Source organism: Papio anubis, chromosome 12, assembly GCF_008728515.1.
Source record: "Papio anubis isolate 15944 chromosome 12, Panubis1.0, whole genome shotgun sequence".
Lineage (NCBI taxonomy): Eukaryota > Metazoa > Chordata > Mammalia > Primates > Cercopithecidae > Papio > Papio anubis.
The window spans coordinates 39,987,558-40,013,379 of record NC_044987.1 but is presented as its reverse complement, the minus strand read 5'-3'; the positions used below and the strand labels follow the sequence as shown (position 1 = coordinate 40,013,379).

The 25,822-nt window shown below is 37.5% G+C and overlaps 1 protein-coding gene across 11 annotated transcripts in view; it reads right to left on the bottom strand.

Moving 5' to 3' along the window:
* The window catches only part of MRE11 (MRE11 homolog, double strand break repair nuclease), a 78,801-nt gene that overhangs the window by 9,476 nt on the left and 43,503 nt on the right, over positions 1 to 25,822 (bottom strand). For 8 of the 11 annotated variants that reach the window (XM_003910557.4, XM_021926447.2, XM_009187125.3 and 5 more), the window contains 5 exons: positions 17,574 to 17,793; positions 16,155 to 16,238; positions 7,329 to 7,387; positions 5,986 to 6,053; positions 382 to 457 (listed from right to left, as the gene is read on the bottom strand). In XM_003910557.4, the coding sequence (XP_003910606.1) occupies positions 382 to 457; positions 5,986 to 6,053; positions 7,329 to 7,387; positions 16,155 to 16,238; positions 17,574 to 17,793 (507 nt within the window). Of the gene's footprint in view, positions 1 to 381; positions 458 to 5,985; positions 6,054 to 7,328; positions 7,388 to 8,923; positions 8,976 to 16,154; positions 16,239 to 17,573; positions 17,794 to 25,822 lie in introns of those variants that run through there. The other 3 variants (XM_009187126.3, XM_021926448.2, XM_021926452.2) reach the window with 2 other exon arrangements.

The window sequence follows — 25,822 nt, the reverse complement described above, 5'->3', positions numbered from 1 at the left end:
GAGGCCACTATCCTAAGCAAATTAACATGGGAACAGAAAACCAAACACTACACTTCCTCACTTATAAGTGGGAGCTAAACTCTGAGTTCACATGGACATGAAGATGGGAGCAACAGACACTGGAAACTACGAGAGAGGGGAGGCTTACAGTAGGATGTGTGTTGGAACACTGTCTACTGCTCACTACCTGGGTGATAAGATCTGTACCAAACCTCAGCATCATGCAATTCCCATGTAACAAACCTGCACATGTACTCCCTGAACCTAAAAGATGAAGTTATTTATCAAAGAAAAAAAAAAGTTCAGCAACTAGCTAGCAGTCTCTATTTAAACTTTATAAAGTTAAAAATTAATTAAAATTGAACAATATCACTTATTTACCTCACTTGATTCAAAATCAACCCCTTTCGATACTTGGCTCTGGGACATGATTTTGCTGGATGATGTGCTGGACCACCTGAGGCAAAACAAAAACAAAAACGAACACAATGAACTACATGATTCATCAGGTGTGCCTTTCTGGCTAAGTTTTTCAGTCTAGCAGCTGCCATGAATATAAATAACACACAGTTCCCTTAAAATCTACATCAGAGGCAATAAAACTACAAGGAAAAGGACTCTGGGGCTGAGGCTTGAATTCTGGTTTTGCCCTTTACTACCTGTGTGGCTTTGAGCAAGTTACTTAACTTCTCTGTGCTTCAATTTCCTCATCTGTAAAATGGGGATAATAATTTTACAAAGACTAAATGTGTTAATATGCTTAAACACTTAGAACAGTGCCTGACACACACATTAAGTACTACAACGATGCTTACTTACATTATTATAGTACTTATCATATACCAAAATGTATCCATTACCATCTTCCATTTCTAAAAACCATGGGAACATTGAAATATTTTCTACTCAAATCTCAGTTAATAAGAAAATCATAATTCCTACTCTTTTTACTTTTTTTTTTTTTTTTTTTGAGACAGAGTCTCGCTCTGTCTCCAGGCTGGAGTGCAGTGGCATGATCTCGGCTCACTGCAACCTCCACCTCCCGGTTCAAGTGATTCTTCTCCATCAGCCTCCTGAGTATGCCACCAGGCCCAGCTGATTTTTCTATTTTTAGTAGAGACGGGGTTTCACCATGTTGGCAAGGATGGTCTCTATCTCTTGACCTCGTGATCCGCCCACCTCAGCCTCCCAAAGTGCTAGGATTACAGGCGTGAGCCACCACGCCCAGCTGATTCCTACTCTTATAAAGCTTAACTTGCAGTAAATTTCTATGCCTTTTAACTAATAAGACGTTTAAGTCATTTTAGATCAGCGCTAGTAAGCAAATTTAGCCCAGCACCATGTTTTTTTTTTTTATGGCCTATACGCTAAGAATGGTTTTCACATTTTGAAATGGTTACATTTTAAATGGTTATACAAGTGTCTACCTATATAATATCCCTGGTTTTGCCTCTTGACCTGCCAAGCCTAAAATACTTCCTATCTGGCCCGTTAAGAAAAACTCTGCTGATTCCTGTCTTCAATAAAAGCAGTGTTTATAAATTCTTAGTCTACAATTTTATTAACATGCTTTGGGATGTCATTATAGCAAAAGAAATATGTCCAAAGGTCTTATCTGGAAAAAAGAATGAGAATCATGAGATCTTATGTCAGAAGTAAATAGAAAAATTCACAGGTCCTTTGCACAAAAGGAAAGGACAGAAGGATTTATCAGGCAAACTTGAAGAGTAACTAAGGTTCAGAGGTAGCAGATCAGCACATTTATCAAGGTCCACTCTAGTAGATGGCAGAGCTTAAATAGTTTAAATTATAAATAAAACACCATGCATAACCTGCAATTACTAAAAAATTCTGCAAAAACAGTCTAAATTATCATTTTGATGCTGTAATTAGAAACACCAATCTGCCAAAGCTGATTTCTGATGTGTTTCCAAAATGTCAATTTTGGAAATTGCCTCTAAAATTTTAAACAGCCTCTCAAAACTTAAATGATTCTTATTGCTTGCACAATGGTCAGAGAAGTTAGTTACCATACCAAGAAGCAACAACAGAGATGAGTTTGGGGTCAGAATGCCTCGCTTGTATGACTAGTTGGGTGACCTTAGGTAAGTTACTTAGCCACTGTGCTTCACACTTCATCTGTAAAATGGGGATGATAAAGTTATAACTATACTCTATCTCCTGGGGAAGTTGTGAGCACCACACAAGCTAACTCACATGTAAAATGCTCAGAGCAGTGTCTGGCACGTAGGAAGTGCCAAACAACGGTGAGTTATATTACTATTTCATGTCTAAAGAAATCGGCAGACATTTATACAGCTGAAGAGTAAACAATCTACTGTGATAACAAAAGCGAACTATTTTTTCTTTAATATCCTTAAGCATATATCAAAAATATCAAAATGGTACTTTGACCCATTTCTGAAAAAAAAAAAAAAAATTAGAAAGCTAGATCTGATTTGTGTGTGCTTCAATTTACAAAGACAACAACAACCAAACAAGGACTTCCTTCCAAAACCTGAGGTATCCTGATAATCTTCCGATACATCTCCTTTTCTGTAAGAGAATCTGAGTTAGGTTTCTATCAGCTGGAACCAAAGGAGTCCTAAGAAATTCAAGTAAACCTTCATGAGCTAAAATAAGTCCCTCCACTACTTACCATAAACATAGAAACTGACTTGCATCTGTGCCCATCTTGGTATTTTTTACTCCTATAAAGGCCAGTATGGCCTTCTGCAACTTTATACTCTCCTGGACTTTTCTCATGTCTTTATTGTTTTTTTCTACTCTACCCAAAGGTTGGGTAAGGTTAAAACTGCAGGCTAGGAAAACAAACCCTCTTCTGCTCTGCCTTCTTTTTTGAAGTGATCCTATCCATCCCCATGGTTTTAAGTATCATCTGCATGCTGTCCAGAGGTAAATCTAAGTATCATTTCAAACCCCTCATCTGAGTTCTGAATTCACACATTCAGTTGCCTATAACCTCCCTTCATGTAAGTTTCTAGGCATCTCAAACTTTTCATATCTAAAGTGGAACTTTTAATTATATGCCTATCATTCCCTACAACACATCTGTCCTTTCTTCTTTTATGCCCTTCTCAATATATGGCACAATGTGAATGCTCAAGCAAGAAACCAGAAAATCAATCTTGATTCCTTATTTTCCCTCATTCCAAATATTTAATCCATACTCAAGTTTTGTCATGTCTATCTTCAAAATATATCCTGAAACCATCTGTTTTCTCCATTTCACCTACCACTAGCCTGTGCAAGCCTCCATCATCTCTCTTAGCTCAAACTCCCTGCAGCACCCTCCTTTCAGCTAAGTTTATTTACACTTGTTCTGCAACCACAGTGATCCTTTGTAAATGTAAATCAGAAGGTGCCACTCCTCTCTTAAAATCCTTCTGTGGATTCCCACTGCATTTATAAGGACATTCAAAACCTTTGTAGTGTTCACCTGCTCCTGCAGTATGATTTACCCTGCCTCTCTTTTCTATTCTCATCTCAAACCACCTCCTTTTCCACCACACTTGAGTCACTGGCTCCTAAATAACATTATTAAACCTGCTTCTTCAATAGACTGTGATATGGTTTGGCTGTGTCCCTACCCAAATCTCATCTTGAAGTGTAGATCCCATAATTCCTAAGAATTCTGGGAGGGACCTGGTGGGAGATAATTGAATCACAGGGGCAGCTCTCCCATACTATTCTCATGGTAGTGAATAAGTCTCACAAGATCTGATGGTTTTATAAGGGGAAATCTTTTTCACTTGGCTCTTTTTCTCTTCTTTTGTCTGCCGCCATGTGAGACATGTCTTTCACCTTCTGCCATGATTGTGAAGCCTCCCCAGCTACGTAGAAATGTGAGTCCATTAAACCTCTTTGATTTGTAATTGCCCAGTCTCAGGTATGTCTTTATCAGCAGCGAGAAAATGGACTAATACAGGCTGCATGCACTTGTCCCTCTGCTTTACGCAAGCCCACGTTTCCCTTATTAAAATTTCGGCTTAAATGTAGCCTCCTCAGAGGCTTTCCCTGACCATCCTTCAAAGTAGATGCCTGTGTCCTGTGCCACTGTTTCTTCTCTCTACACCAGATCATTTCCTTTAATGCATGCTAACTGATCGGCTGATCACCAGCTCAGATGTCACCTATCTTCTTTGTAAAACCTTCAATGACCTTTCCCAGGAAGATATTGGCACATCCCTTAGATTTCGTTACACCTGAATAAAACATTTATCTTGGTGGATTAGCAGTGCCCTGTAATTAGCATACCACTAAAGTGTAAATTCTCTGAAGGAAGAAACATTTCTTTTATCTTTCTATCCCCAGAACCTAGCATGATGTTTAAAGGATCTAATAAGTGAACATGGAACTATACTTATACTTGTTCTAACATTAACCTTTAAGTCACATACAGCTTATATTCTCAGTGGGGTCAATATCACAAAAAACAAAAATTGGCTCCAGGGGATAGAGTGGGATGAAAAATCGTAGCTATTACAATAGTTTGTGGCCCTCTCAAACTCAACCCTACCCCCAAAAATTTCATTCTTTAAGTATTTAATTTCTAATGTTAGGGAGAAATTGAATTACATCTAAGTTACTTAATTCTTCTCCTTGGATAATCAAGAAATGGCTGAGATCATGAAAAAAAAGCTTGAGAAACACTAATATAAGGTTTTTCCTCAATCACCCTTCTTTCTGGAGTTCCTGTTCATGCCCTTACTCTCAGCTGGGACCACCATTCTCCACCCTACTAAACCAAATCTTATCTTTGAAACCTCAGGTCAGTTTTACTCCCTCCATGAAGCTGCTTCTTCTAGCTCACATTCCTTGTTCCTTTTTTCACCAGCCCACAAGCACTCACACTTATGGGTCTGTAATATAAAATTCTACACCTAATTATGTACTAAATCATTCTTTGATGAATTCAAATATGTTCATTTCTCTTTTCCACTACAACTGAAGTTACCTGAAGACAGAGGCCATATTAAAGCATTTGCTATGCCCCTCCCTCATCAGACCTAATATAATGCTCAAACAGAAAATAAGGCAAAATAAGGCAGTTGATTACTTTATTAAGTAGAAACTCTCATTAATCGAGCTTTGCAGTATTCAACCAAAATGTTAATGTATAAAAGCAAATGGTAATAGTGAATCAAGTCAAGCTTAACAGCAATAGGCCAAAAATCGCAAAACACACAGGAAGAGCATGCAAGTCCTCTGAAGACAGAGTGACTCTGTGTGATCCCCTTTTTGGTGTTTAGTACAGCACCATGTGTAGTTAAGAATATAAAAATAAGACAATGACAAAAAGCTGAAATCAAATGTTAGCAAAATACAAAATTATTTTCTGTTATTTGGAAAGAACATAGTCTTCCATTAAGAAAAGCACTGAGGCCAAGCGCGGTGGCTCATGTCTGTAATCCAAGCACTTTGGGAGGTCGAGGTGGATGGATCGCCTGAGCTCCAGAGTTCCAGACCAGCCTGGGCAACAATACAAAATCCTGTGTCTACCAAAAACACAAAAAATTAGCCAGGTGTGGTGGTGCACATCTGTAATCCCAACTATTCAGGTGGCTGAGGAGGGAGAATTGCTTGAGCCCAGGAGGTGGAGGTTGCAGTGAGCCAAGATCGCACTACTGCACTCCAGTCTAGGTGACAGAGTGAGGCACTGTCTCAAAAAATAAATAAATGAATAAATAAATAAATAAATAAATAAATAAAAAGAAAAGTACTAATAAAGTCAAAAGGAAAAAAAATTACAGGCTATTTCAATTTTCACTGAAAATCCTTTTACTAATGCTGCATCAACTCTATAAACTAGCCCTTGGTCTGTTTTCATTCCTCTATATACTTTACTAGTTGAAAGTAAGTCTGTTAAACTTATATGGCATAGAAAAATGTGTAACTATGGAATTTTGGATAATTTAAAATTTTTTTCAGATGTTTCTTTTCGCAGAATATCACTGCACCTACCTTTGATCTGTCTTTGAAGTGGTAGGAAAAATGTCTTCTTCCTCATCTGATTCATCTACCTCAATCACCTGGCAAGGAAACAAAGCAACAAATGGTTTTTGTGAGAATTGACTCTCTGAATAAAGATGAAAATGAAGAAATGAATTAAACGATTAAATCTTAGTTATATATGAGCCACAAAAAAGGAGACAGAAAGCTACAACCATTAAAACTAACACTCAGTCTGACCTCCCTCCAATGTCCCTCTTCATTCACAAATGTTACTTTTTGCTCACCTCTCTCCTGGTCATCCCAGGAACCTGAGCACCTAAGGAAACCCAGTTACATTGGTGAATGACTTGCATAGGCTCGTATGCAGACCCTGTGACTTTCTTCTTGGTTTCTTATGAGAGGTGAGACCATCAGTGTTCCATCTCCAGCTTTAAATGAGGTATCAGACCATGTGGGAAATACTAGGTATCTTTCTGTTAAATCTGTCCCTCTTAAATACCATTTGTTAGTGTTAAGACTCAATAAAGATATTTCTGACTGTTGATTCTATCATCCAAAATACTATTTCTCTACATTTTCTGTCATCTTGACATTTGATACACACATTTGCCATATGTTCATCTAACTTAAGTACAGATGAGGATGAAGCCAAAGACCAAATACTGAATGAACAGCCCCTGAGACTAAGGATGCAGTTAAATATCCTACAATGCACAGGACAATCCCTCACAACAACTTATCTGGTCCTCAATGTCAACGGTGCCACTATGGAGAAACCCTGATGTAGAGGGAAGAGTATTGGCTCAGGAGTTAAGATACAGTTTTGAAAGTGAAGTAATAGGAGAGTCAAGCCCATATTGGACTCTTCTTGGAATCCAAAGGAAGAGCAGAAGGCCCAGGCTAAACCTAGGGCAAACCACATGGATCACTGGACTCCAGCCTTTTCATTCATCTTAAGTCTACCATCAGCTGTTAAGGCACAGCTAGTATTTTGGGAAGGTAAGTAACAAAAGGAAACCTGGTATAGATAAAACCTCTATATCCATTGAACTCACCTTCGATATTAGTATTCCATGCATGAGCTCTTTTGGTTCAACACTGTTATCCTTGAAAACATTACTGTATACATAACATTTATGGATTTCTATAATAACCATTATTTAAACAAAGAGAGCAACCAAGAAAAAAAAAATCAAATCCTAGAAGCCCTAGAGATAACTGGTAAAGCTCCTTCCAGCTTTAAAGTTCCATAATTGTTCTTCTTTTATTTACTTTGTAAATCAGAGAGTTGACAATTTATAATGCAGAAAACATAAATTATTAATACACAACTATAAAACTTTTTTTCTTACCTCTGAATAATTCTTAGTAGTGACATTTCGGGAAGGCTGCTGTCTTGTAGATTTAAAGGCTAGAATGAAAAAGATGAAATGTGCATTATGTTATTCTTAAAATAATTTAGAAAAACTTGTATACTTCTTTAGCTAAAGACTTTCTGAGTCCTATCTGCAAAACTGCATGCTGCCTAATTATAAAACTATTTGATATTTTTTAAAATCTAAAGGGAGATAGAATTATAGGTACACATAACTCAAGGCTCAACTGTCAGTCTCATTATTTCCCAGCTTATTTGAATACTGTAGTGTTTATAAATACGCACACACTAAAAGTATTTCATAGAAAAATACCTGAAGGATAAAATCTAATCACCTAACCAAATGAACTACAGATGTATTGAAGGAAAGCCTCCGAATCCCTTCTTTGTTGTTGATGACACCTTTATCCCTGTTGCTACATTAGGAGCCATCGGGTTCCAGTAGTTTCTCATTTTCCTCTACCTTAGTAGCCATATTCAATATCTAAGAAATATTCCAGAGGAGAATTCTAGAAAACAGCATATATTTTATTCTATGATAAAAATTCCTTTGTATCCACACCTCTTTTCCTTTTAAACTTGGTTAGATACTTGAAGTTTAGCTAGCTCTTTATCTTTCCCTTTCTTTTTCCTTGACATCAAAACCTACAATAAGGCCAGGTGCAGTGGCTCACACCTGTAATTCCAGCGCTTTGGGAGGCTGAGGCGGGTGGATCACTTGAGGTCAGGAGTTCAAGACCAGGTTGGCCAACACAGTGAAACCCCAACTCTACTAAAAATATATAAAAATTAGCCAGGCATGGTGGCAGGTGCCTGTAATCCCAGCTACTCGGGAGGCTGAGCCAGGAGAATCGCTTGAACCCAGGAGGCAGAGGTTGCAGTGAGCCGAGATTGTGCCACTGTGCTCCAGCCTGGGCAACAGAGCGAAACTCTGTCTCAACAAAACAAAACAAAACAAAACAAAACAAAAACCTATAATAAATTTCAAACATCTAATTTAGGTTTATTTTCTCCTACGCCTTACCAGTTTGCTGATATTAAAAATATCTTCCCCGAGATGACTCATAAACTAAATAGGGCACAGAAAAACAAAGAAATACTCAAAAAATCCTGCAAAGTCCAAAATTCTCCTAGTCACAAAACTAACGAATATTTCTATCTAACCTAAATTTATTGTGTTTGTACATGTTTCCTATTCTAGGTTCTATCTCCAAACTTGTAATATCTAAGAGGAGAAATGAGAGGCAGAAACAGTATTCTTATCTGCTTTACTCAGTTACTGGTTTCACATCCTACTCTACTCAAAAGGCTAGACACAGCAACTGAATAAAAAGGCCAGAGATCATGATGATTTCAAAGAATATTTCTGTTCAATATTTATTCAGTGACTCCTCTAACTCTGAGATCCTAGAAAACAAGATACGTTTCTTTTTATCCTAGTGGAAGGCAAAAGATGAGTGAATGTTTGTGAAATAATTTTATCAGAAAACTAAGCACTATGTTCTGTTAGGAAGACAATACGGTGTGGTGGTTAAAAGCTCTGGTTTTGGAGTTAGACTCATTTTGACTTACTAGCTTGACTATGGCCAATCTCCTTGGCTTCTTTAAGACTCAATTTCCTCACCTGTAAAACAATGTTAATACTTCATGCAGAAAACTGTTGAGAGGGTAAGTGTCTAGCAGATAGAAAGCATTCAAATACATGTAGCTATTTGTGGTAGCAAACATAGTAGCAGCAGTGGTACCCACAGTGGTATAAATGAAATGTAAAGGCAGTGGCTTCAGAGGTAGTTTCATTCACTTAGTCACTATCCTCTGCTGACTAACTTCAATGGAAAAATCTGGGCTGTCACCTCTTATTACAACTCCTGTGGCTGTAAGTGTAATTTTTATCTTTTCCAATAAAATTGCAGCACATAAATTTCCATACTCCATGGACCTTGTTATAAGAGAATTTGACCTTTATTTATCTCTTCACTCCTTCATTTAAAACAGGGATCTAGAAGTTACAGTCTGAATTTGTTGCTTCTGTTCCAAAGTGATGACAAGTATAGTTACTACTCCACAGATATTCTGTCAGAGGCTTAAAAAACAAAACAAAACACCAAATCCAACCTGATAAAAATGTTTTACAAATTTATACTTAAAAAATCAGTTCATTTTTCAAAAAAAAGCCTAGTACTGGAGGTAATCAGTTAAGTTAGCAAAACCATTATATCAAATCAATTAGATAAAAGACAAATTTAGACCAATGATTCACATAACATTCATCTTTATAACCTTATTGCAAAACACTACCACTAATACTAATAGCAGCTATCATCTATCACATTTTTACCAGGTGCTGTGATCAGTACTGTAAACACTTAAGCTCATTTAATATAATTACTCTGAAGTCAGTATAACATTGTCAATTTTATAGCTAAGGGATCTGATGCTTGTAGAATAACACCAGTTTGCACTTACTGAGGGCTTAATATGCATAGACACTGCCTGGTACTTCACATACATGTTCTCATTAATCCTCAAAATAATGCAATGAGGTAGACACAATCATTGTCCCATCCTACAGATGAGAACACTCACTCCTAAAGATGAAAAACTTAACGTATTTGCTGGAGGACACACAACTAGTAAAATGGAGAAGTCAGGATCCAAATCAAGATTTTCCTGACTTTAGAACCATGGTCTTAACCCTTATGCTACACAATCTCTAAGTAATTTTTACTCGGTCATTGTCAAGTATTTAACAAGCATCTACTACGTTATGTGCCAAGCATAGTGGATACAGTGATGAGCAGGAACGATGCAGACCCCTTTCTCACAGCACTTACAGTGCAAGGGTGCTGAGCCAGCAGTAAAGAGCTGGCTATGGCTGACCCAAGGGGCCTGATTTCAGAGCCTGCATTCTTAACCATCATGCTCTGCTGCAAAAGGTACCATAATAAGATTTTTGCCTACAACATAATTCAGGAAATCTGACGTTTCGTATTTAGTTTATTTACATAGCCTCTTTTCATGGATGAATACTGTTTCCTTAAAAAAATTAGTCAAGCCAATCTGTAAAACTTTTAGGGCACCATAACTGGTCTCCAGCCTCTCTACATAAATAGAAGTTTTATTCTATGTTGTCAATGGGTAACAGTCATTGCAGGCTAGGTTATTCAGACAACATGATCTCTCATTGTCTTCAAACTCACTTCTGCTGACAACAATCCAAATTAGTACCCTAAACATTAAAAAAAAAAAAAAAAAAAAAAATTCTCAATGGCATTGAAGAGCTGATCACATAGCAAGGAATTACCAGGCCAAAACTGAAGAAAAGCTAGAACTCAGAGAGGTAAGTTGAGTCCTTTCCCTGAGTTCCCTTTTCAATTGGGAAAATGTTAACACTGGTTTTGAGAATCCTGAAGAAAAAGAGAGAGGGCTACGATAGCCCACAGCCTGCCCAAAGTGAAAACCCTGATGCATTTCCCTTCCTAAGGTGGAGCCTCGATGGTTAAAGAGAGAAGCAGAGGTAAACAGGATTTCATAAGCATGTAACTGAATACCCCATTTTTCTAAGAGATAGTTCAATTATTTTTTTCTCTCTCTTCTTTTCTCTTTTCTCCTTTCCCCCACTTTCTACTTAGTTCTTTAGAAATGCAATTATAGTCTATTACTTCCTCTTCATCAGACACTCCCTAAAGGGGGAGGTCATCTAACTATGTGCTTGGAAGCTCCAGAGTGAAACTGTCACCCACCAGGGGGCTGCCTCTAGAGATACCAGTCAATTTACAACCCAAAGTCCGGGTATGAAACTCTCTCCAACCTAAAGAGTTTTCAGCCACCTTTATAGCCTATTTCTTCCCATGAAGATGCTAATTCAACTGCCTGGTAGATAAAACTAACACGCAGACCCCCTACTTGCTCGCTTCCTCCCCTGCATGCCATTCCTGATAGGTCCCCTTTAAAAGCCTCCACTTTCTGCTGCAAAGGGGGAAGCAGTACCCTTAAGGTAGGAAGCCTGTATTTCTTCCCCTAAGTTAGCTTTGGAATAAAAAGTCACTTTCTTTATACCACACCTTGCTCTTGTTAATTGGACTTTGCAAGCAGCAAGTGACTGAACCTGCATTTTAGTTACAAGCATGTATCACCTGATTGGTCCAAGAAACCCTCAAATTTAGCTTAAAGTGGTCTAAGACCTGTGGTGCCCTACAAACCTAGAGAAACAAACATGAATCTTCTCTGGATGAAGATGGCTTCATCCAAGGTCTCAAATTATTCCTGCTGATAATTTTCTAGGGACAGTAAATAACAAAGCATGAAAGGAAATAAGTCACCATAAACGAGAACCAACAGAAACAGACAACAGAAAGAGGCCAAAGACATTCAGACACTAGGTTATTAGATACAAAATAACAAAAACAATCCTTACTGTGTACACATGAAAAATTAAAAACAGGCCTAAAAATATCTTCAGAAAACTTCTAAAAAGTATTAAAAGTGACAAAGCATATTTTAATTAAAGCTAACATGACATCATGACATGAAGCCAGCTGACAATGATGTATAGAACTTTTAGATTTTTTTTTTCTTTTTTTTTTTGAGACGGAGTCTCACTCTGTAGTCCAGGCTGGAGTGCAGTGGCACGATCTCAGCTCACTGCAAGATCTGCCTCCCAGGTTCATGCCATTCTCCTGCCTCAGCCTCCCGAGTAGCTGGGACTATAGGCACTCACCACCACACCCGGCTAATTTTTTTTTTGTATTTTTAGTAGAGATAAGGTTTCACTGTGTTAGACAGGATGGTCTTGATCTTCTGACCTCGTGATCTGCCCGCCTCAGGCTCCCAAAGTGCTGGGATTACAGGCGTGAGCCATGTACCCAGCGGTGACAGAGCATATTTTAAAAGAACCAAATAGGCTGGGTGCACATCTGTAATCCCAGCAACTCAGCAGGCTAAGGCAGGAAAATTGTTTGAACCCAGGAGGCAGAGGTTGCAGTGAGCCAAGATGATGCCACTGCACTCCAGCCTAGGCGACAGAGACTCTGTCTCAAAAAAAAAAAAAAAAAAGTGATCAGAAATAATTACTCAGAATGTAGCACAGAAAGAGAAAACAGAAAATACAAGTCATGCGAGGACAGAATAAAAAGGTCTTATATTTAACTGAAGACTCAGAAGGAAGGAGAATAAGAATAGCATAGAGGTAATACCTGAAGGGATAATGGCTAAGGATTTTTTAGAAGTGATGGAAGATACCAGTTCAGAGATTCATGAAGCCCAGTAAATCCTAAGCAGGATAAACAAGAATACTGTCTTTAGATTGATCACAGTGATACTGCCGAACACCAAAAACAGCAAGCGGAGGGAAAAACAGATTTTTTTTTTTAAAAACAAAAACCAACAAGCTTAACTAATAACTGATTTCTTATTTACAATGGAAACTCAAAGACTCACTTTAAGTGATGAATTCTACCCACTGAAGTCAAGGAAAACGTCACATAAAACAAGCCAGGACACTGGATTCCACAGGGCAGAAAAAACAAAAACAAAAACAAGACAGGACAAAAAAAGGCGATTTGGGCTAAGGTAAAGGTGGATAATCCACATCTATGACTGATGATTGCATGCTAACCAATTTTGGCGGTTTAACATGGAAGTGTTCATTATTTTATTCACTCTTTTTCTATGTTCCTGTTTCCTTATTTTTAATATTAATAACACTTGATGTATGCCTACTACATGCCAGGCTTTTTGATCATTTAATCTTCAGAATAACCCAATACAATAGAGGTTATTATTCCCAATCATATCTAAACAAACTAGGAGAGTGACTGACTTAAGTCACAAAGCTGTCATTTGTTGAATGCAAGGTTGAACTCAGCATGAATCCTTTACAATTTTCCAGGCTGCCTTTTCTTTCTTTCTTTTTTCCTCTCTGCTTTTATATTAAACCTACCAAGAATGGAACAGCATCTTTCCAGACACCATTTCCTAAATGGCAATAAAGACAACATGCTTGTGAAGCAAAAAGCTAAGGATCTTAGCTGGCTCTTCTGAAGTACTAAATAATACTGGGTAAAAATATAGCAATGGAATTTTTTTGTAAGGTTTGAGTCATTTAATCAACCTGATTTTATATCTTTTTGATAAATGTTGAAAATTCCTTTAATGGAGTGATACTTACTTCCAAGGCAAATTAGTCCATCTTTATATTAATTACATAGGTTATTATGTATAATGCAAAAATTCCTCTATGGAGAACCAGAAGCTAGGTCTCTAATCTTATCTTGCTCTGGAAATTAGTACAGTGGTCAGCTATTGGTTGTGGAGTCCAGAGAATGTGAGATCATTCTCAGATCTGGTACTGACAAGTTATGAGATCTAGGGTAAGCTACCTATCTTTGTAAAGCCTCAGTTTCCTTTTCTGTAAAACATAAATAATATAGTAAGTACCTGCTCCATAGACCTGTTAAGAGGCATGCAGTTTCATAAATATTAGCTATTATTGCTACTATTAGTGGTTTTATCAACTCAGGGCAAAACTGCTTGGCTTAGTTCCCCCACACATAAAACAGGGGAACACAGTTGTTCTTAAATCTTCTAGGTCCATTCTATGAGAAACTTAAATCAGTATGTGTCTAGCTATACCCATCCATCCCCATTGGGCCAGAAGTTCTTAACCTGGAGAACACAAATGCGCTTCATGGGAGTGGCTGAACCCTTTGAAATTGGGTGCAACTGCATGTGAGTACTTATTTAAGGAGAGAAGACATAGCTTTCATCAGATTTTTAGAGAATCCATAAGCCAAAATAGATTAAAAAGCATTGCCTTTGGGACTAAAATCTAATTCATTCCATATTTTATATGATAGAACATTATCTACATAAAGATCTGAATCTTTCCCAGGTTAGATATCCTAAGTTTCTTCAATCTTTTTTTTTTTTTTTTTTTGGAGATGCTCTGTCACCCAGTGCAGTAGTATGATCTCGGTTCACTGCAACCTTCGCCTCCCTGGTTCAAGTATTCTCCTGCCTCAGCTTCCCAAGTAGGTGGGACTACAGCAGGTACAGGCTGCCGTGCCCGGATAATTTTTTGTATTTTTAGTAGGGGACAGGGTTTTACCTTGTTGCCCAGGCTAGTTTCGAACTCCTGAGCTCAGGCAATCCACCCGCCTCAGCCTCCCAAAAGTGGTAGGATTACAGGCATGAGCCACTGCGCCTGGCCAACCATTTTTTATATTATTTGGTATCTCTTCTGAATGATCATATATAGTTGACAGTCTCTTTGAAATATAATTCCAAAGAGGAATACAGTATTCTTGGCAAGTTATGTCCAATTTAGTACACAGGGAGAATTTCCTTGCTGTGCAAGCTTGTCCAACCCACCTCATTTTGTTGTTTTTGTTCCGTTTTCTTTTGTTTTAGGCTTTTAGCAGCCTGAAGCCATGGTTTTTAGTTTCTGTCACTAGTGATACGAGGAAAAGAGGGATGAGAAAAGGGCTTTACTGGCCCAACCAGAAAGAGAAACTAAGAACCCATGACTGTATTCTCTCCCTTGGACACCCCTGCAAGACTCATTAAATACTGTTTAAGACATCAATAGATTTGGACAGTTGGGTCTGCCTGCATAACTCTTACTGACCTAAGTCTTTTTCACCTGGGTTGCTGTTAAACTCATATACTTCTCACAGCTCTATCTGTGCAGCTCTCTTTTTGGACATAAATGCGGTTTATACTGCCCTTGATAAACTTCATCTTCTGAGAATTAGTTCAGCTCCCCAGTTTGTCAACAATTAATCCTAGCTATAAGATTATAAACATTATAATATTTAATAAATTAATATTTATAAACATTAAAAAAGTGAAACAACCTCAAATAACTAATATAAATAATATACATATGAATATATTCTAAACGCTAGGTAGAAAAAAGTATCACCACCTATCTTAACGCATACTTTTTGTAAATATGACTAACATTTTAGGCTGATTTCATAATCTACAATATTAAAAACAGTTAAACAGATCCCCTTGAGGACAATTTTTAGACCATAGGATTATACAGAAATTAATTCCAAGGGCCTAGCCATAATTTCTCTTAAATATAGGTCACATGACTTCTCTATATGGAAAGCAGAGACTGATAGGGCAGCATGGGGGAAGCAAGGAAACAGTAGAGACAGCTCCTCTCTCTTTCGACCACTGTCCATATAGCGACCAACTACTTCACTTTCCTCTTTCCAGGATATCTCCACCAAACAGAAACAACATTTGTCTGAAAGTAAGAAATTACAAAACCTAATTTTTTTGTTGTTTTGTTTTGTCTTTTTTTTTTTTTTGAGACGGAGTCTCACTTTGTCACCAGGCTGGAGTGCAGTGGCACAATCTTGGCTCACTGCAACCTCCACCTCCTGGGTTCAAGCGATTCTCCTGCCTCAACTTCCTGAGTAGCTGGGACTACAGGCATGCACCACCACGCCCAGCTGATTTTTTTATTTTCAGTTGACAGGGTTTCACCATGTTGGCCAGGCTGGTCTCGATCTCCTGACCTTGTGATCTGCCTGCCTCGGCCTCCCAAAGTGTTGGGATTACAGGTGTGAGCCACCGTGCCTGGCCTATAAAACATAATTTTAAAAGCTTACCCTCTTTAGTAACTCTAATGCATAGCAAACATCTTTTAAAAAATAATTTATCCTGTGATCCTAATTGCCCTTTTAACTTTCCAATGATGGCAACACAAATAAGGGCTACCAATGGTGATTACCTTGGTCTTCCTAATGTTGGAATTTATAAATAATCACTTGCAGTCTATACTCACCATCTATAATAGACATATTTCTAGATGCTGACACAGCAGTCTTTGAGTTCCTGCTACGCGTAGAAGTCTCCAGACCAGTGTCTGCTGTTAGAAAAATAAACAGTCAATATACAAGCCTATCAGCAGCTAAGGTTTATTTCATACAACAACAAAAAATGAAAGTTAAATAAGTCTATGTCAAATAGTTTGTCTGTAAAAAGCTAGACATATATATAAGAACAAACATCTAGAGTCTGACCAATTTTCAGAGACTATTCTTTTAGGCCACACTTTAGTTTATCTAATTTAATTTATCCAATTAAAATGTAAGGAAATAGGCCAGGTGTGGTAGCTCACGCCTGTAATCCTAGCACTTTGGGAGGCAGAGGCGGGAGGATCACTTGAGGTCAAGAGTTCAAGACTAGCCTGGGCAGCATGGTGAAACCCCATCTCTACTAAAAATACAAAAATTAACCGGGCGTGATGATGGGTCCCTGTAATCCCAGCTACCTGGGAGGCTGAGCCAGGGGAATTGCTTGAACCCCGGAGGCAGAAGTTGCAGTGAGCTGAAATTACACCACTGCACTCCAGCCTGGGCAACAGAGCAAAGACAAGACTCCATCTCAAAAAAAATTAAAAAACAAAAATAAAAATTTTTTAAGGAAAAATTTTGTAAATATGAGAATAGTGAAAATAATCATCAGTAAAAGATGAGGATTTCTCTCCCTGGAGATTTTAAACCAAATTAATATTCATTTCACCAGCTTAAAATTCCTATGGATGCATATTTAATAAAAAGAATTTTAAAAAATCTTTAGAGATGAATTGACATAATGTGTGAGAAAGTCACTGAATGACCAATTTCTACTGGCATGAACTACTTAATGACAATAGTCTCACAGTAAATACAATGATGACAATGTTAATGACTAGTTTTAGAAATCAAATTGGGGGCAGTTTTCCTTCTTAAATCGACTTGATTATAAAGACTACTTGATAAGCATGTGGGTATTTGTATCTTATGACAGTAACAAAAATAATAATTGTATGATCTGGAGTTTTCCTCCTGTTGCCAAAGGCTTTTAGCTAACTATTTTCTTTAACAACTCATATTTGCCTATTACTGTGTACATGTGAGAATACATACGACATTAAATGTACCCAAAAGGTACTATGTGACAAACACAGTGAAGCTTTTATAAGGTATGTGCTAAGAACAATTAAAACCCTAAGTGCATGTGGCCATTCAAAATTTATTTAAGTAAAAGACACGTGTCAGAACTGCCTGAAAGACCATCTTTATATATTATAAAAATAGATTTTTTAAAGAACCATGTTTTAGAAATAAAAACTTATAATTCAACTCTGACGAGATCTAATTCTGTATTTTCCACTCAACTGCCAAGTGTGAATGTGCACAGGACTGAACTCAGCGCTCACCTCTTCCTCTTTGAGACCCTCCTCTTGATGCTGAATTCTGCCCTCTTCCGCCTCTTCGACCTCTTCCTCGGCCTCTTCCTTTGTTGGTTGCTGCTGAGATGCTATCATCAGAGTCATTAGCCATCTGTTCTGCTAAATCTATACTCATAAGGTCATCAGCACTAAAGGCAGAAGCAGACTCCTCTGTCTGAGATCTGAGCGCTCTGGCCCTGGTCATAGCCTAAGGGGGAGAAGGAGAAAGCACACAAAGGAGATAATGTATCATCCTAAAAATCATTAATTTAGGCATTGACATGAAGTAATCATACTATAAAAACATAAAGGAGGCTGACAGTGGCTCACGCCTGTAATCTCAGCACTTTGGGAGGCCGAGGCGGGAGGATCACTTGCACCCAAGAGTTCAAGACAAGCCTGGGCAACACGGCAAAACCCTGTCTCTACAAAAAAAAAAAAAAAAAAAAAAATTAGTCAGCCATGGTGGTGCACACCTGTAGTCCCAGCTACACAGGAGGCTGAGGCAAGAGGATCACTTGAGCCTAGGAGATAGAGGCTGCAGTGAGCTATGATCACACCACTGCACTCCAGTTTGGGTGACAAAGAGAGACCCTGTCACAAAAATAAAAATAAAAATAAAAATAAAAAATACTTATATATGTGTAAAGGAGAACATCCCCACCAATAAAATTTAATACTTATTATCCTGTCAGATCAATCTACCGTACTACCCATGAGACCCTTTGAAAAGATTTACCAAGAAAAACAAAATTTCACAGAATCAAAATTTTCAGAACTAGAAGGAATACTGGCAATCATCCCTAATTCAATACCATATTTGACAGTAACAGACTGTCATCATTTGAGCTACTTTTTAGAATCGGCTCCTAGGAAATAATAAGAAAAAAACTTACAAAAAATAGCTGTTATCTCTGGGCAGTAAAATTTTAGGGTGCTTTTGTTTTTTGTTCTTGAATATTACATATTTTCTATATTACGCTTTTTCTAAAAAATTAGTTTTATAATCAGAAAAAAAATGAGCAACAATCTCTGACAAATATATGGTAAAGAGAATTAAGGGCTGGGTGCAGTGGTTCACACCTTGTAATCCTAGCACTTTGGGAGGCCTAGGTGAGTGAATTGCTTGAGATTGGGAGTTAGGGACCAGACTGGGCAACATGGCGAGACCCTGTCTCTACAAAAAAATACAAAAACAAACAAACAAAAAAATTAGCCAGGTGTGATGGTATGCACCTGTAGTCCCAGCTACTTGAGAGGCTGGGGTGGGAGGATTGCGCAAGCCTGGGGGAAGCAGCGGGGAGGGGAGTTGTTGCAGTGAGCTGAGATTGCACCACTGCACTTCAGCCTAGGTGACAGAGTGAGACCTTGTCTAAAAAAAAAAAAAAAAAGAAAGAAACGAAAGAATTAAGGAGAATATATCAATTGAAAGCCTAAGAAGGAATAAACACCTTAGGACCAAGAACATGCATTCTTAATTTGATAAGACTCTATTTAGAAAAGACAAGTTTGAGACTTAACCAAATATTCTAACTCTAAAATGAATAGAGATTTAAGATAGAATAGGGGGCTGCGGTGGCTTAAGCCTGTAATCCCAGCACTTTGGGAGGCTGAGGTGGGCGGATCATGAGTTCAAGGGATTGAGACCATCCTGGCCAACATGGTGAAACCCCGTCTCTACTAAAATTACAAAAATTAGCTGGGCGTGGTGGCGCGTGCCCTATAGTCCCAGCTACTTGGGAGGCTGAGGCAGGAGAATTGCCTGAACCCGGGAGGAAGAGGTTGCAGTGAGCCGAGATGGCACCACTGCACTCCAGCCTGGCAACAGAGCGAGAGGGTCTCCAAAAAATAAAATAAAATATAAATAAAAGCAAATTTGCCTTGATCTTCCCTTAAACCAATCAAAAGGTAATAAGAGAACAAAAACAAAATACAATTTCCATAAAATGAGAAAATAGTTCCAACCCCCAAACACACAAACTCTTCTATAAAGAAGAGTTGGCCGGGCGCGGTGGCTCAAGCCTGTAATCCCAGCACTTTGGGAGGCCGAGACGGGCGGATCACGAGGTCAGGAGATCGAGACCATCCTGGCTAACACGGTGAAACCCCGTCTCTAATAAAAAATACAAAAAACTAGCCGGGCGAGGTGGCGGGTGCCTGTAGTCCCAGTTACTCGGGAGGCTGGGGCAGGAGAATGGCGTAAACCCGGAAGGCGGAGCTTGCAGTGAGCTAAGATCCGGCTACTGCGCTCCAGCCTGGGTGACAGAGCGAGACTCCGTCTCAAAAATAAAATAAAATAAAATAAAAAATAAAGAAGAGTTAATGAATATGACAAATATTTGACCTGGCTAAGGGAGAAAGGTGAGAAGAGTTTCAGATATTGTAGAGCTCTCCAAAATTGATGTATAAATCCCAAGATGACATGACAGCAGTCCCTCATGCTTGGAATGGCAGTTCTGGGTCTAAGAATAGTTGACCAGAACATTTCTAAGCTCTGTGATACCATGAAGTAAGGAGACCCAGGGCTAAATGAGGAGATGTGAACAAGGCGGGCAGCGTAAAGTGGGAGTAAAGTGGAAGTGAAGTGGCAACTTCATGACGAGATGATCTCAGTTGAGGTGAAATCACAGCTAACTCACTACATGCAGGGTTCAATATGGCATTACAAGGCAAAAAGAAAACACTTTAGGAAATACAACAAAAAATATAAGAAACAACAGTGATTTCAATTCATCTTTTCTGTCCCACATAAAATACAGTTAATCCTCATTATTCATTAATTCTATGTTTGCAAATTCACTTACTTGCCAAAATTTATCTGTAACCCTAAAAATCAATACTCACGATACTTTTGACATCATTTATGGAGATGCACAGAGCAGTAAATATTTTGAATTGCTTGACACACACATTCCCAGCTGAGGTTGAACAATGAGCCACTCTGCCTTCTTGTTTCCACTTGTGTACTTTAAATAAGGTTTCTTTCTGTGACAGTCAGTCATGCATTGCTTAATGATGTATGCCTCATGAGAAATGTGTCATCAGGTGATTTCATCATCGTGCAAACATCACAGTGTGTACTTACACAAAGCTAAATGGTATAGTCTACTACAAACCTAGACTATAGGAGATAGCCTATTGCTCCTTGGCTACAAACCTGTACAACATGTTACTGTACTGAACACTGCAGGCAATTATAACACCATAGCTATGTATTTGTATATCTAAGCATATCTTAAAAGAAAAGATATAGTAAAAATATGGTATCATAATCTCATGGGACCACCACTGGATATGCAGTCTGACATTGACCAAAATGTTGTATGTGGCACATTATTGCATTTTTTGCATTTTCGCACTTTTGCTTTGGTAACGTGGTGTTTAAAATGAGCTCCCCACAACATGTTTAGGGTTCATTCCTACATGCAAAAAGGCTGCAATATGACTTTTGGAGGAAAAACTGTACATTAGATAAACTTCATTCAAGTATAAGTCAAAGTGCTACTGGCTATGAGTTCGATGCTAATGAATCATACGTTAAATACAGTATCTTTAAACAGAAACACATTAAAAAGATCATGTATTGATCAGCTGACGAAAACATTACCAGTGGCTCACAGAAACCTAATTTTGTATTTCCCCTAGAAGCAATGATTCACTATTTGCTAATTCTGTGCTGGAAGTGACTTTATACAACAAAACTACCACAAATAACAGGAACCAGTTGTATGTTTTTTAGAAAGTAGACTTAAGAGAAAAAAGATGACCTAAATCACATAATTAATAAGATAGATTTAATTGATAAATGTTGAATTCTATACACTGAAAATTAATAATATACTTCAAGACCCCATGAAACTTTTTAGCTAATATATAACAGGGTGCAAAGAAAAATCTCAATACATTTTTGAGAGGAGAAATAAATTTATCACACTGTCTAATCATCCTGCAATAAAAAATTAATAATAATAAAGTAAAAACCTGCCTCCTGAAAACAAACCAGTCAAAACTATAAAACAAAATGAAAGTTGTGGAACATCTAGAAAATCATAACAAGAATATTGCACATCACAACATATGAGAGAGCTAAAGCAATGCTTATAAGAAAGCTATAGCCTGCTAAGTAAGAATCAATGTAAATAAGTTAATTCTGTATTCAAAAAGGAGAAACAATGTAAGGCCTACCCAAGTATTAGAATGAAGATAAAACCATATATTAATAGATTTTAAACAAAAACACATTAGAATGAATAAATATAAGCACTGGTCCTTTGGGACAAAACAATAATATTAATAAAAATCACAAACTTTTAAAGAAAAGAAGAAAACACAAATACACATCATTAGAAATAAGAGGGGACGGGCATAGAGGCTCACATCTCTAATCCCAGCCCTACAGGTGTAGAGGCTCACATCTCTAATCCCCATACTTTGGGAGGCCAAGTCAGGAAGATCACTTGAGCCCTGGAGTTAGAGACCAGCCTGGGCAACATAATGAGACTCTGTCTATAGAAAAAAAAAAACTTAAAAATTAGTTGGGAGTGGTAGCACACTACAGAGCGAGATCCTGTCTCGAAAAAAAAAAAAAAAAAGAAATAAGAATGGGAGGGAAGACCAAGACTTATGAGAGAATAGTCAATTCTAAACAATCTGGAAAATGAATAACTTAATCTGATCCAAGGAGGGGAAAAAACAGGTTCAACAAACCAATTATCAAAGAAAATTTTGAGAAAATTATTAAAAGAAAAATACTCCCAAAAAAGGACCACAATCAGAAAGTTTCATAGGTAAATTCTACCAAACTTTCAAAAAACAGATAAGCCCACTGCTATTTCAAATAGTGCCAGAGCATACAGAAAGGCAGCTTCCAAACTGTTTTCACAACAATGCCAGCATGACACAGTACTGACCAAGAACTGCATACACAAAAAGAAAATTACAGAATCTTATTTATGATTATGAAAGCAAACAGAGACTCCAGAAGCATATGGAAAGACCAATATATCCATTAAAAGGGGATTTAAAAAGTGATACCAGGATGTGTCAATAATAAGCTATGCACATAATAATATAATTCACTATATTAATATAACAAAGAAAGAAAAAACCCATAAAATCGGAACCATGTAATTCACCAACCATTCCTGATTTAAACAAATAAGCTGAGGAATAAGTGGATACTTTCTTTATGTATCGAAAACCCTAAATATGCTATATTATGATGTGTATGTATCCAGAGAGAGAAACAGAGGGCACATACACACAAATGTGTTCAAGTGAGTGCTCTTACAAATTAATTAGAGAAAGACCAATACTTGGCCGGGCGCGGTTGCTCACGTCTGTAATCCCAGCATTTTGGGAGGCCGAGGCAGGTGGATCACCTAAGGTAAGGAGTTTGAGACCAGCCTGACCAACATGGTGAAACCCTGACTCTACTAAAAATACAAAAATTAGCTGGTCATGGTGGTACACGCTAGCTACTTGGGAGGCTGAGGCACGAGAATCACCTGAACCCAGGAGGCGGAGGTTGCAGTGAGCTGAGATCACGCCACTGCACTCCAGCCTGGGTGACAGAGTGAGACTTTGCCTCAAAAAAAAGAAAGACCAATACCCACTCAAAAGAGAAAATGCGGCCAAATAAAACGACCATGTGTTTCATATAAATACAAATGATTTACAAACATAAACATTACTCAGACTCATTAGTTAAAAAAAGTAGTTATGAATTAAAAACAACAGTAGGAAATAATTTCTTACCCTTTAGACTTGTAGAGATCAAAAGATACAGTAATACATCATGATGGTAAAGATGTGAGAAAACAAGCACTCCCAAATACTACTGGTGAGAATATAAACTAGTTAAGATGTCTTTGGACTAACGTGGCAGTATCTAGCAAAATTTAAAATAAATATGCCCTATTACGATTACTTCTTGGAATCAATTACTAACCATTATTTCTAAATTTTGTATTTTCCCTTTGTCTAAATACTGTATCTTCATTTTTATCATCTCAAATATTATATTCAAATTGTATTTTAACTCTACCTTTCCTATGAAAAACAGAGTTTACTGTAATCTTTGGATTATATTACTTCTAAGAGCTTAATTCATGAGTGCAGGTCTAGAGCCAATGGCAAAAATGTTTCCATATACATCTTGTGAGATTTGAAAATATACTATCCTACTGTTACACTTTTTTTTATTGTGGCAAAATATACATAACATAAACTTATTTTTTTTTTTTTTTTACCATTTTTAGGTATAGTACAGTGACATTATGTACATTCACATGGTTATGCAATCATACCCTCATCCATCTACAGAACTCTCATCATCCCAAACTGAAACTCCATACCTATTCAACAGTAACTTCGCATTCCTCCCTCTCCCCAGTAACCACTATTCTACCATCTGTTTCTATGAATTTGACTACTCTAGGTAGTCATATAAGTAGAGTCATATAATATTTGCCCTTTTGCATCTGACTTTTTTCACTCATGTTTTCAGTTTCATCCATATTGTAGCATGTATCAGAATGTTATTCCTTTTTAAGGCTGAATAATACTCCATTGCATGCACATACCACATTTTGTTTATCCATCTATCTGTTCATGATCAACTGGGTTGTTTCTAGTTTTTGGCTATTGTGAATCATGATGCTATGAACACTGGTGTACAAATAAGTTCCTGCTTTCAATTCTTTTGGTTATATACCTAGAAGTGAAATTGCTATATTACATGATAATTCTATGTTTAATTACTTTAGGAACTGCCATCCTGTTTACCTCAGTAGCTGCCCCATTTTTCATCCCCACCACCAATGTATATGGTTCCAATTTCTCCACATTCTTGCCGGAACTTGTTATTTTATGGTGTTTTAATAATGGCCATCCTAATGGGTGTGAAGTGGTATCTCATTGTGGTTTTGATTTGCATTTCTCTAATGTCTGGTGATCTTCAGTGATTTTTCATGTGCTATAATTTGTAAAGCTTCTTTGGAGAAATGTCTATTCAAGTCCTTTGCCCGTTTTAAAAATTGGGTTTTTTTGTTATTGTTACTGTTGAGTTTTAGAAGTTTTAAAAATATATTCTGGTTATTAATCCCTTATCAAATGTATGATTTACAAATATTTTCTCCCACTCTGTGGGTCACTTTTTCACTGTTGATAGTGCCTGGTATTGTATTTTGAAAGAAGGTATCAACCCACCTCAAATTCAGGTAGAACATAAAAAATCAGAGGCCAGGTAAACTAAGGACTATGGATAAGACCAAGAACAGTTTTTATATTTTTAAAGGGCCATTAATAAAAAAACAGACAAACAAACAAAAAAAAACCACAAGAATATGTGATAGAGACCATACATGGCCTGCAAAGCCTACTGGTTATTGTTTGCTCTTTTATTCAAATACAAATTTATCATTTAAAAAAAAGATTTGAGAGTTTTTCCATGTGAACAAAAGATTTTTTTTTTTTTTTTTTGAGACAGGGTCTCGTTCTGTCACCCAGGATGGAGTGCAGTGGCATCATCTTGGCTCACTGCAACCTCTGCCTCCTGGGCTCAAGTGATCCTCCCAGTTAAGTCTCCTGAGTAGCTGGGACTACAGGTGGGAGACACCATGCCTGGCTAATTTTGTATTTTTTGTAGAGATGGGGTTTTGCCATGTTGCTCAGGTTGGTCTCAAACTCTTGAGCTCAAGAGATCCACCTGCCTCAGCCTCCCAAAGTGCTGAAATTACAGTTGAGTCACAATGTCCAGCCTAAAAGACTTTAAAGCATAATGTTTTTTCTCCAAATAGGAGAGCTAATAGTCTTGTTTGTCAGTGTAACTAATTTAAGCATGGTGCTAGGATTCATATTCTAAGCCAAATGACTCTGCAAAGCTGTGAATTACAGCTTGGCAGAGTGTCAGACTCCATTACCTAAGTTCTAAATAGTATGCTGAAAATGAAAAAAATATATAATATCCTATGGTATGCTGAAAAATTACCTAGGAAGCCCCGATTATATTTTAGTCTTAAAATAAAGCTGAATGTCTGAACTCATACGTTATTTCTTCTGTAAAACTCCCATTTGAAATTTGCCACAGCCTCTCCTACCTTCCTTGTATAAGACGTTCACTCTTACTCTTTTAAAAGCTTAATGAAAAATTGAGGTTTGTGGCTTCAAACATGAAGAACTCATTCAAACGTAATGAAATATTTCTGTACCCTGTTAAATTGAAAGGGTTAATCAAA